This window comes from Oncorhynchus gorbuscha, linkage group LG07 (genome assembly GCF_021184085.1).
Source record: "Oncorhynchus gorbuscha isolate QuinsamMale2020 ecotype Even-year linkage group LG07, OgorEven_v1.0, whole genome shotgun sequence".
Classification (NCBI taxonomy): domain Eukaryota; kingdom Metazoa; phylum Chordata; class Actinopteri; order Salmoniformes; family Salmonidae; genus Oncorhynchus; species Oncorhynchus gorbuscha.
The window spans coordinates 29,276,605-29,289,872 of record NC_060179.1 but is presented as its reverse complement, the minus strand read 5'-3'; the positions used below and the strand labels follow the sequence as shown (position 1 = coordinate 29,289,872).

The 13,268-nt window shown below is 44.4% G+C and overlaps 1 protein-coding gene across 1 annotated transcript in view; it reads left to right on the top strand.

The window, feature by feature from the left end:
- The window catches only part of LOC124039755 (nuclear receptor-binding protein 2-like), a 55,144-nt gene that overhangs the window by 20,541 nt on the left and 21,335 nt on the right, over positions 1–13,268 (top strand). Inside the window, exons 2-6 of the mRNA XM_046356080.1 lie at positions 11,168–11,290; positions 12,072–12,173; positions 12,363–12,452; positions 12,729–12,769; positions 13,115–13,209. Coding sequence (XP_046212036.1) covers positions 11,168–11,290; positions 12,072–12,173; positions 12,363–12,452; positions 12,729–12,769; positions 13,115–13,209 — 451 coding nt within the window. The remainder of the gene's footprint in view (positions 1–11,167; positions 11,291–12,071; positions 12,174–12,362; positions 12,453–12,728; positions 12,770–13,114; positions 13,210–13,268) is intronic.

Genomic DNA, 13,268 nt, shown 5'->3' with positions numbered 1-13,268 from the left:
GGAGTGATGTTCGGATGTACCGATCCTGTGCAGGTGTTACATGTGGTCTGCCAATGCGAGGATGATCAGCTGTCCGTCCTGTCTCCCTGTAGCACTGTCTTAGGCGTCTCACAGTACGGACATTGCAATTTATTGCCCTGGCCACATCTGCAGTCCTCATGCCTCCTTGCAGCATGCCTAAGGCACATTCACGCAGATGAGCAGTGACCCTGGGCATCTTTCTTTTGGTGTCTTTCAGTAGAAAGGCCTCTTTAGTGTCCTAACTGTGACCTTAATTGCTTACCATCTGTAAGCTGTTAGTGTCTTAACGACCTTTCCACAGGTGCATGTTCATTAATTGTTTATGGTTCATTGAACAAGCATGGGAAACCGTGTTTAAACCCTTTACAGTGAGGATCTGAGAAGTTATTTGGATTTTTACTCATTATCTTTGAAAGACAGGGTCCTGAAAAAGAGACGTTTCTTTTTTTTGCTGAAATAGCATTATAAATATTCACTTACCTTTGATGATCTTCATCAGAATGCACTCCCAGGAATCTGTTCAGTAAAGTCCATCATTTATGTCCAAATAGCTCCTTTTTATTTGCGCGTTTAGTACACAATCCAAACTCACGATGCATGGGCAAGTCCAGATGAAATGTCATATTACAGTTCGTAGAAACATGTCAAACGAAGTATAGAATCAATCTTTAGGATGTTTTTAACATATATCTTCCAACCGGAGAATTCCTTTGTCTGTAGAAACGCAGGTCGCTCTCACCTCATGCCACTCTGGCAGACCTTTGACTCATTCAGCTTCCATTCCCCCCTCCTTCACAGTAGAAGAATCAAACTGTCACACCCTGACCTATCTCTGTTTTCTTTATATTTTGGTTAGATCAGAGTGTTTTATACCTTTATTTAACTAGGCAAATCAGTTAAGAACAAATTCTTATTTTCATTGACAGCCTAGGAACAGTAGGTCAACTGCCTGTTCAGGGGTAGAACGACAGATTTTTACCTTGTCAGCTCTGGGATTTGAACTTGCAACCTTCCAGTTACTAGTCCAACGCTCTAACCACTCAGCTACCCTGCCACCCCTGTGACCAGGGTGGGTATGCTAGTTGTTGTATTGTCTAGGGTTTTTGTATGTCTATGGTGGCCTGATATGGTTCCCAATCAGAGGCAGCTGTTTATAGTTGTCTCTGATTGGGGATCATATTTAGGTAGCCATTTCCCTTTGGTGTTTGTGGGATCTTGTTCTATGTTTAGTTGCCTCTCTGCACTATTCATATTAGCTTCATGGTTTGTTTTGTTGTTAGTTTGTTCAGTGTTCATTCTTTTAATAAATTAGAATGTGAGCATACCACGCTGCGCATTGGTCTCGTTCGTATAACGAACGTGACACAAGCAAGGTTCTAAAGACTGTTGACATCTAGTGGAAGCCTTAGGAAGTGCTATATGACCCCATAGACACTGTATATTTATTAGGCAATGACTTTAAAAACTACAAACCTCAGATTTCCCACTCCCTGGTTTGATTGTTTTCCTCTGGTTTTTGCCTGCCATGTGAGTTCTGTTATACTCACAGACATCATTCAAACAGTTTTAAAAACATAAGAATGTTTTCTATCCAAATCTATATGCATATATTAGCAACTGGGCCTCAGTAGCAGGCAGTTTATTCTGGGCACTTTATTCATCCAAGCTACTCAGTACTGCCCCCCAGCCCCAAAGAAGTTAAGGACTACTGAACAAAGAGCCATTTGGGAGCCTAATAAATGTCTCTTTTAGGTGAACAGAGGCAGAAGATCTGACTTACTGAAAAAGCTATCACTATTACTTGGTATATGGGTATCCTGGGGGCTGGAACAATGAAATGTTTGCTTCATTAAAAACGACGTGCGCAAAGAGTCAGGCTCATTACCCTTGAGTTTTCACAGCAGGAGCAGCAATCTAAACCTCCATTTTTGAGACTTAACGAGCACAAACAGAAGCCTAATCATCATCAACACCTAGTTTTGTCTGTGGAATCTAAATGGAATCCTTGATTAAAGCGCATAGGACAACCTAAACCTCAATTTTGGAGTCTTGACGAGCACCACAGATTATTATTATTCAATTGACCAGATACTCAAGTGGCCGCTTTAAAAATGGAAGGCAGTCGAGAGGAGGCAAGATCAGGGTGGAACATTCTAGCCAATGAAAGGGCAGATACGCGTGTGAACAACAGGCACAATTTCCGATATAAAGTGTTTTTTCTAAAAGTTGTCAGTACACTCGTAACAGCCTAAGCAATATTCGATCAAATAAATCACAAGCCATTCCATTTTTTGTCGACCAAATTCGACACGCTCTCATTGACCTCCATACAGAAACTCCTTGTTTGGTGAGTGAAAAATAAATCAATTAACGGCACCTGCTGGAGAAGACAGATTTGGGCCCAGTTATCCCTCTCGCTTCGCCTCTTCGAGCACATAGCCTAGGCCTCATTATCAACACCTAGTTTAGTCTTAGTAATACAAAGGCCAACCTCTGATACTGTATCTCTCCCTTGTACAAAAGAGCAATGTCTCTGTCACGATGGCCTTCCACAAAGAAAGCCAAGCATGGTTATGGGTTTTCTCTGTGATAAGGCAGGGTGTTTTCTGTCTGTAGTAAGTTATGCCTATAGCCCATTCTCTGTTAATTGTCTCTTGATGACAGTTGTGTTTCTATCACATGCCCTGGTGCTGGTGACTAAGGTGCTTATCTGGTACCACCAATTCATCATGCCCAATATGGTCGAGTCACAGGGATGGATGGATCTCAGAGCAACGTAGAGACTATAAATCTTAATATTCTAATAACTTAATCAGATAAGGGGTTAATGTGTTTGCCACATCAGACACAACCATCAATTGTGAACATGATTTGCAAATCCATATACTGTACCGGCAGTCTACTCTAGCCAGACTGTTTGTGAGTGTGAGAGCGTTTGTGTTTAGGTCCGTGCTCTTTTTGTCGGCCTAGATGATTGCAATCAATTAAGAGCACCTGATCTCTTCGGTCCAAACTCAAGAGGTCTACCCTGAAAAGGAATCAACTAGATTACAACCCTTCTTTTTATTTTCCTCTTGGCCGCAGTAAAAGCTGTGTAGATTGGTGTGCTCTGTTCTGGATTCTGGATGTGTCTAGTGAGCAGTAGAACAAATCAAATCTAAATCTATTTTAATTGTCACATACACATGGTTAGCAGATGTTAATGCGAGTGTAGCGAAATGCTTGTGCTTCTAGTTCCGACAATGCAGTAATAACCAACAAGTAATCTAACTAACAATTCCAAAACTACTGTCTTATACATAAATGATATATATATATGAATGAGTGATGGTACAGAGCAGCATAGGCAAGATACAGTAGATGGTATCGAGTACAGTATATACATATGAGATGAGTATGTAAACAAAGTGGCATAGTTAAAGTGGCTAGTGATACATGTATTACATAAGGATGCAGTAGATGATATAGAGTACAGTATATACGTATGCATATGAGATTAATAATGTAGGGTATGTAACATTATATTAGGTAGCATTGTTTAAAGTGGCTAGTGATATATTTTACATCATTTCCCATCAATTCCCATTATTAAAGTGGCTGGAGTTGAGTCAGTGTCAGTGTGTTGGCAGCAGCCACTCAATGTTAGTGGTGGCTGTTTAACAGTCTGATGGCCTTGAGATAGAAGCTGTTTTTCAGTCTCTCGGTCCCAGCTTTGATGCACCTGTACTGACCTCGCCTTCTGGATGATAGCGGGGTGAACAGGCAGTGGCTCGGGTGGTTGTTGTCCTTGATGGTCTTTATGGCCTTCCTGTAACATCGGGTGGTGTAGGTGTCCTGGAGGGCAGGTAGTTTGCCCCCGGTGATGCGTTGTGCAGACCTCACTACCCTCTGAAGAGCCTTACGGTTGTGGGAGGAGCAGTTGCCGTACCAGGCGGTGATACAGCCCGCCAGGATGCTCTCGATTGTGCATCTGTAGAAGTTTGTGAGTGCTTTTGGTGACAAGCCAAATTTCTTCAGCCTCCTGAGGTTGAAGAGGCGCTGTTGCGCCTTCTTCACGATGCTGTCTGTGTGAGTGGACCAATTCAGTTTGTCTGTGATGTGTATGCCGAGGAACTTAAAACTTACTACCCTCTCCACTACTGTTCCATCGATGTGGATAGGGGGGTGTTCCCTCTGCTGTTTCCTGAAGTCCACAATCATCTCCTTAGTTTTGTTGACGTTGAGTGTGAGGTTATTTTCCTGACACCACACTCCGAGGGCCCTCACCTCCTCCCTGTAGGCCGTCTCGTCGTTGTTGATAATCAAGCCTACCACTGTTGTGTCGTCCGCAAACTTGATGATTGAGTTGGAGGCGTGCGTGGCCACGCAGTCGTGGGTGAACAGGGAGTACAGGAGAGGGCTCAGAATGCACCCTTGTGGGGCCCCAGTGTTGAGGATCAGCGGGGTGGAGATGTTGTTGCCCACCCTCACCACCTGGGGGCGGCCCGTCAGGAAGTCCAGTACCCAGTTGCACAGGGCGGGGTCGAGACTCAGGGTCTCGAGCTTGATGACGAGCTTGGAGAGTACTATGGTGTTGAATGCCGAGCTGTAGTCGATGAACAGCATTCTCACATAGGTATTCCTCTTGTCCAGATGGGTTAGGGCAGTGTGCAGTGTGGTTGAGATTGCATCGTCTGTGGACCTATTTGGGCAGTAAGCAAATTGGAGTGGGTCTAGGGTGTCAGGTAGGGTGGAGGTGATATGGTCCTTGACTAGTCTCTCAAAGCACTTCATGGTAACTGAAGTGAGTGCTACGGGGCAGTAGTCGTTTAGCTCAGTTACCTTAGCTTTCTTGGGAACAGGAACAATGGTGGCCCTCTTGAAGCATGTGGGAACAGCAGACTGGTATAGGGATTGATTGAATATGTCCGTAAACACACCGGCCAGCTGGTCTGCGCATGCTCTGAGGGCGCGGCTGGGGATGCCGTCTGGGCCTGCAGCCTTGCGAGGGTTAACACGTTTAAATGTTTTACTCACCTCGGCTGCAGTGAAGGAGAGTCCGCATGTTTTCGTTGCAGGCCGTGTCAGTGGCACTGTATTGTCCTCAAAGCGGGCAAAAAAGTTATTTAGTCTGCCTGGGAGCAAGACATCCTGGTCCGTGACTGGGCTGGTTTTCTTCTTGTAGTCCGTGATTGACTGTAGACCCTGCCACATACCTCTTGTGTCTGAGCCGTTGAATTGAGATTCTACTTTGTCTCTATACTGACGCTTAGCTTGTTTGATAGCCTTGCGGGGGGAATAGCTGCACTGTTTGTATTCGGTCATGTTACCAGTCACCTTGCCCTGATTAAAAGCAGTGGTTCGCGCTTTCAGTTTCACGCGAATGCTGGTTAGGGAATGGGGTTTCTGGTTAGGGAATGTTTTAATCGTTGCTATGGGAACGACATCTTCAACGCACGTTCTAATGAACTCGCACACCGAATCAGCGTATTCGTCAATGTTGTTATCTGACGCAATACGAAACATATCCCAGTCCACGTGATGGAAGCAGTCTTGGAGTGTGGAATCAGCTTAGTCGGACCAGCGTTGGACAGACCTCAGCGTGGGAGCTTCTTGTTTTAGTTTCTGTCTGTAGGCAAGAACACTTGAGGTTACAGTGTTAGAATGGAAAGGAAGGCCTTCGCATGAATAAACCAGAGGTGAGAGACAATAGCACACACACACACACACGGGTATGTGCAGACACACACACAGGCACACACATCATATGCGAAAACGAAGACACCCACATCTCTTTTAGAGGTGGAGATGAGATCAAAGACTCCTTTTCACAAGACTGAGCAGATTGGCTTATATAAAGAGGCTGTTCAACACTCATTCTAATGCTTATCACATCATAGACCAGATGACTTTTAACTTCTAGAATGGGATTGTGTTTTAGTCATCTCTCTCCCCCACTGGCGCTCCAAATACAGAGCTTTGTCACAAGGCAGACAAGGGGAACAAGGACAATGTGGCTAGTGTAATCTTTTAACCCTGGTACTAACGGAAGCACAACACACTGGAGACAGCGGACAAAGAGAGGGAATGATGCAGATGATTCTACAATGTCTCTTTTAGGGAGCAAAAAAGAAATTCACCTGATGTTACAAGAACGTTCCCATAGTACATTTCGTCTTGTGCTTTAATGGTTCCCAGAATGTTTCATTAGGGTTTTGGGAAGTGTCTGGTGGGAACATTGTGGGGACATCGCAAAAGATATGTTCCCGAAACACAAAAACTGTCGACTGTCCAAAGGCTCCCAATATAATTCTTACTTTGAGACACATTATATGGTCATGATCAGAAAAACAGAAATGATCCTAGATCAGCACTCAGTCTTGGATACTTTGTAAATATGGACCCGGATGTATGCAGCATATAAAGAGGATGGGGGGGAAGTGATGGTGAATAACCCAGTTACCAGTATTGTCCTGGGTTACTTATGTCTAGGAAGATTAAAAAAGGAAGCATGGAATTCTTGATTGACCATACTAACATGGCTATATACTGAAACAAATAAGATCTACGAGAGCTTCCCTATGTGTATTGCGTGAACATCAATGGAATATTTTTTTCAACCTAAAACAAATATGCTATGGACGTCCTAAAAACAGACATATTTCATTCTTACAACATTACGGGAATGTCCTGTGCAACCTAATTTAAACATTGTATGAATGTCATCACAACTGAGAAGGTATTTTGTGTTTTGGGAACCTATCTCTTATAATGTACCCACAACTTAATGAAATATTCTGGGAACCTTTTTAAAGAACTCAGAAAGGCTGTTCTGTCAACATTCTTGCAACATGTTATTGCAAGTCCAAGCACATATGAAGTTGTGTGTTTTCAATTAGTTGATTTGAGTGGTGTTACAAATAGACTGTTTTCCATTTGGGGAATGATTAGGAATCTTGCAGTCTCCACTTCCCACTCAAGCTCTCCAGGCAACATCAACAAGGCTTCCGCCGTCATACAGTGTGCTTTGAGTGTAATAACTGCTCTTGTGTTTTGGTACAGCCTTTGATACTACTGACTCTGGAATTAAGATCGCCCAGCCTGCCTTGCTCTCCTACATTCCATTCTTGACATGGGCCTCTAAGGAAATTAACAAGTGAAACTTGATGTCAGCTTATCTCCATCACATCTCTTTGTGAAGTTGACAGGGACAGAGTCTTCTATTTGGACGGGCCATTAGACTAAATTCGCAGTGACCTGTCCAGATTGTGAAGGTCACCGAGTAAGGCAGGGGGTCTTGGTAATTGGTAGTGGGTCCTGGCAGTGGGCCTTTTCCCTTGAAGGAACATGAGCTTTACAATGAGACTGAGCTAAGCGATGACAAATTCCATGTTAGGAAATGGTTTTACCTTCCATATATCATTCAAGTTATTCCTTGGTTTGCAGTGTTGTGATGGACGTCATTTTGTATTATTACAAACGATTTTATATTTCTTAAAAGTAAAGAATGTTACTGGAATTGTTAGTTGGGAAAACCAGTGAATCGCAGAACAAAAAGAGCGCCAAACTTCCTCTACCTCTCCACCCATTCTTCTATATCTGCATTGCCAGGGCGTTGGGAATCACTGTTCTGTGTGCCACACATCAACAGTCACCTCCGTAGCAAAGGAGCCGAGGCACTTCTTTGATGTGTGCTCTGCTTTGGTCCCAGCCAACCCTCAGAGAGAGAGAAGGCAGAAAACCATGGAAACAGACTCCCTCATGTACATACTCTACTGTACGCCAGCGCCACACAGTGTGGTGTAATGCAGATATTCTGGCTGCAGCAGTCTCACTGGTCTGTATCAAGTCTACTATTAATGTTAAGTTGACGTAACTAAATGTAGTCGTGCAGTAGGCCTACTCTGATTCGTCATCTGGTATTGAAATTGGTGTAGGAGGAGGCGGAGAGCAAGAGAAACATGGTAGAGTGGGGAGACTGAGTGCTTTGTTATTGTCAGGACCCACACGCCTACATTGTTTCTCCCTCAGACAACGGCACTCTTTCATTTGTTCTCTGCTACAGTGAGACTATAGGTCAGTACAGAGACAGAGACGCCCACTGCAGGGCCATAGATAGTGACGAGCTGACACATTGTAGAGGGCCTTAACATCCTCCCTTCCACCTCTCCCCTAAGCCTCCCTCCATTATCTCCTCTCGGTCTGACTCACCGCACTAATTCTAGCACCCTGTCTCTAACACACACACAGAGACAATATGCTGGCCTTGTGCCACATGTGAATGAGCTTTTACTCCTCCTCATTCTGTGTGTACTGGGGATGGCTCTACTGGTGGGTTGCCCGGGAGTGTATCTGTAATCAGGTTATGTCCAGGGAGGTCTGAGATCAGATCTTTAGTCAACCGGACTTTGTCCCAAATGGCACTACTATTGACCAGGGCCCATAGCCATATGGTTCTGGTCAAAAGTAATGCGCTATAGGGACTAGATTGTCATTTGAGAGGCAGGCCTCACGTAGGGTTTGGAGTGGAGCCGGAGGTGGGCCTCCACAAGCCTATTTATGCCTACTATAATGTATAAATCATAGTCCTGAGACGCGGTCGCCTGTGTCCCGTTGTGACATAGCTCTGTGGGTTGGAGACCAACGTCCGCGGGGGACGCACAGCCCCTGACCTCATACGGACAGTGTGTATTAACGGTGTGGCCTTGGGGTAACGCCCCGGGTCGGAGGATTGTGGGTAATCTGTGCTGATCACTTGAGCTCAGACAGTCACTCGCCAAGGCTTACCTGTGGCTGACTGTCTGTGGATTCCTGTAGATAGAGGTAGGACCTACTCCTGAACTGCAAGCAATATGAAAATTCATGTTGTTATGTTATCGGCATCATCTTTTTTTGATCAACTTGCGAGTGATCAAGATCTATTTTTTAAAATCCATACATACATTTAATCCATAACTGAAGGCTGTCTAAAATGTAGCTGACCAGTTTCCTTGTTTATTAGTATCAGGAAATGGACTGGTTACACTTAATGTAAATAAACAAGCATGTAGTTAATCTATCAAACTAAATAGATATTCCAAACAACAGAAAGCCTTTCAGACAGATTTACCGAAATTACCTCTGTTATCTGATAATCTGTCTGATCAGCAAAACATCAATGTCGATGTTTGTGTTGTTTGGATGTGAACCCACCGACCTCTTCCCCACGCTTAACCCACCTCCCTTCGGCAGCCAATCACAGGCTGTTTACTAGTTTCACCCTACCATGACTGAGCACCCAACCCCTCCACCCCACCAAACACTCCGGGAGCCAAGTCCAGCACAGGGGCCTAACTGTTTCGTAACACCCAGAGAAAATATACAACAGCACCCAAACATGAGTCCCTGTGTAGCCCCGGTAGACATGCTTTAGCTGGGAATTCCCAGCCAGCCCTGGCTCTCCATTAGGGTCACTATGTCAGAGCATTGTGTTCCTACTTCCTGCCCTGTATTGCCCCATAATCAGTTTATCATACCTCACTGAGTAGGAGTAGAACAAAGAGAGAGAGATCTCCCCACTGCAGCCCCCTCTCGATTAGGCCTCTCCGTACTTCGAGTCGGAGAGTATTGGAACCTCGCAGCTGGTTGTGTTGTGGACAAAGCCAACAGTGTTTACAATAATGTTTTAACTATGAAATGGATAGGGTGTGTACAGTACACCTCAGATAATGGTTTGCTCTAGCCAGGGACATAACCGTGATATTAAAAGCGCATTGTGTGGTCACACTGTGTTGCAACCTCACTTGGGCCAAAGCAGCCTGGTAGGATACCAATGTGTCAGGCCGCTGTCATCTGGGCTGTATATTTATGGCAGTTGATTGGGTGTCGGCTTGTTGATTAACCGTGGTGAAAGAAGCCATTTTTAGTCCATTTAGAACTGTGAGCTTCTTCATTTCGTGATTGGCGCCTATGAAAATGTCTCGTGCGCTACTACTATGTAATTGCTTTTTAACAATACGTTAATAGTTCATTCAATCATAACTCGACTGCTTATGAACACTTAACTAGTAACTTTAATACAGGACACCCAAAACGAAATAGCATGCTACACCAGATGTGTAGCTGTATGTGACGGTGTCATAGTAACGGATGTTCTTTCTACTGCTCGGAATTCTTCGGTCTCTGCGGGATGCCCACCAGTATCTGTAACGAACAGGTTTGACCACTACCTATGTTCTTTTGCCCTCTTTGGTGTTATCTGTCCATCGGGGGAAAAGAGATTGGGATAAGTTAGCGTGTGTGTGTGTGTTTTATCTCAGGCTTTGAGATCCAGTGTGTGACTGACTGTTCTTTGGTTGTATTCTGGGTTGAGCAGTCATCTCAGTGCTGTGTCAATGCGTACTCCTTGCTAATCTGAGGGTGGAATGAATGGGAGCCCAGGGCCTGTCTGTCTCTGTCAGCTCTGCCAGACTCTGGAACACAGACGCAAACAGTGCTGCCGCTGTTTCCGCTCCGAGTCAGTCTGGCCTTTTCCCTGACTCAGTGTCCTCATACGTCTGGTAGCAGCACATGCTCCCGGCAGCCGGCTCCCCTCCCCCTCCACCTCTCACACATATTTCCGTCCCTCACTCTCTGCCTCTGTCTTTATCTCATCCTCTGGCTCACCCTCTCCCAATCCCTCACTCCCAATTTCTCTTGCTCTCCATCATTCATCTCCCAATCCCCTACTCCCAATCTCTGCCTTTTGCTCTCTGTCCCATCCCCCCCTTGTCTCGCTCTTTCATTAATCCATCTCTTCACTCCGACAGAATCTCTGATCCTCACCCCCTTGTCTTTTTACATCATACAGACACAGATGGTCAGGGCATAAGGTTTTTAGTAGTCTGACGTTATCAGTGCTTTTTTTTTTTTACATAAGATCCATATCCGTCCATTTAATGAATGAAAACCGGTCTCCATTTAGGTTTTGAAACCGGGATCTATAGCTTTTCAAAATAGATAGATCTCCTGTGAGGTTTTGCAGCCACACAGAGCTGATACGGAAACATCTCAATTATTCATGATAGCGGCTACATGTAGTAAATTGTGTCTGCAACAACACACATGCCATATTTATGGTTGTTCCTCTTCAGTTATAGCATCTGCGGTGCTTGAGGGATCTCTCATGTGTGTTTGTCTCCCCCTGCAGATCAGTCAAGGTAATGTCCCCGGTGTTGAGAGTGCGTCGCTGGCCATGGACACAGAGGAGGGAGTCGAGGTGGTGTGGAATGAGGTGCTTTTCAATGACAGGAAGGTCTTCAAGGCACAGGAGGTACGGCAAAGTTAGACAGGGGGATGTCACAAATAGCACCCTACTCCCTATATAGTGCACTACTTTTGACCAGGTCAAAAGCTGACAAGGTAGAAATCTGTCGTTCTGCCCCTGAACAGACAGTTAACCCACTGTTCCTAGGCCGTCATTGAAAATAATAATTTGTTCTTAACTGACTTGCCTAGTTAAATAAAGGTTAAAAAAAGTAGTGCACTACACTGAGTATAAAAAACATTAAGAACACTATCTTTCCATCACATAGACTGACCAGGTGTATCCCGGTGAAAGCTATGATCCCTTATTGATGTCACTTGTTACTTCAATCAGTGTAGATGAAGGGGAGGAGACAGGTTAAAGAAGGATTTTAAAGACTTGAGACAATTGAGAAATGGATTGTGTTTGTTTGCCATTCAGGGTATGGTAGTAGGTGCCAGACGCCCCCGGTGTGTGTCAAGAACTGCAATGCTGCTGGGTTTTTCACACTCAACTGTTTCCCGCGTGTATCAAGAATGGTCCATCACCCAAAGGGGGTGCACCTCAATATTAGGAAGATGTTCCTAATGTTTGGTATACTCAGTGTATATAGGGAATAGGGTGCCATTTGGGACTCAGACAGTGTTTCTATTGTCACTGGCTGTATGTTCCATTCGATGTACTTCCATTCTCCAGAGCGAGCACACAAATGGAAGTACGAGTCAATGGTTTAAAAGTGCATATTTTGGCGAACCATCTGTGCCACTCGTAAGTACTCAAACCTCTCCCCACTCCATCTCTTTTTCAGGAGAAGATTAAAGAGATGTTTGAGAACCTGATGCAGGTTGAGCACCCAAACATAGTCAAATTCCATAAGTACTGGCTGGACATGAAAGAGAGCCGAGCTCGGGTAAGTCTGCTATCTTGATCAATCTCTATGGTCTGTCATTCTCACTCATTCTCTTAGGAAATGTCTCTCTCTTTATCTCTGAAACCCAAATCTATTGGTTTGGTCTGCACACTGACAGTATCTCTGAACTGGGATCGATTGCTTTGGTCTGCACCCTGATAGTATCTCTTTCTGCTATCTGCTGGACAGGTCATCTTTATCACAGAGTACATGTCCTCAGGCAGCCTCAAGCAGTTTCTCAAGAAAACCAAGAAAAACCATAAGACCATGAACGTCAAGGTCAGTGTCTTTCTCCTATATGGGAAACGTCTGACTGTGACACGAGTCTGTGAGTTATACGTTTTGAAACAGTTAAAACAGGGAGGTACTGCATGAACACTATATTTCCACTAAAAACACACATTTTCTTTGTACATTCCAAAATGTTTTGCTACCTTGTACTGAACCCTTCCCTGGTCATGTTAGGGGATTATACTTAAGTCGTTTTCTATCCGTCGCAAACTTCAATCATATCCCACTTTTTAAGTGTCTGCAGTTCACTCTTATGTATTCCAGGCTTGGAAGCGATGGTGTACCCAAATTCTCTCTGCCCTCAGGTAAGACCAATACCATTCTCGTCCCCACTATTATTTTCAGTGGCAGTGTAAACTATTACTCTAGGACTGGGGATCTCATGTCGTGGAGAGCTAATGGGTGTGCAGGCTTTTGTTCCAGTCCAGCAGTAACACATCTGATTAATATAATAATAATAATAATAATATATGCCATTTAGCAGACACCTTTAGCCAAAGTGACTTACAGTCATGCGTGCATATTTTATTTTACATATGGATGGTCCCGGGATTCTACTAATCGTGGTCCAGTAGTTTTCCGGGGTCAAGAGTTGAAATTGGAAACCCAAAGTGTCCAGTCACTTGATTGACATGTTATTTTACCACCAGTTACCTGCACTCCTGTGAACCGCCCATTATCCATGGCAACCTGACCTGTGACACCATCTTTATCCAACACAATGGCCTCATCAAGATTGGCTCAGGTCCGACACAGTAAAGGCTTTCTACCTAACCTAACATATACCTAACCCTAACCTTAACC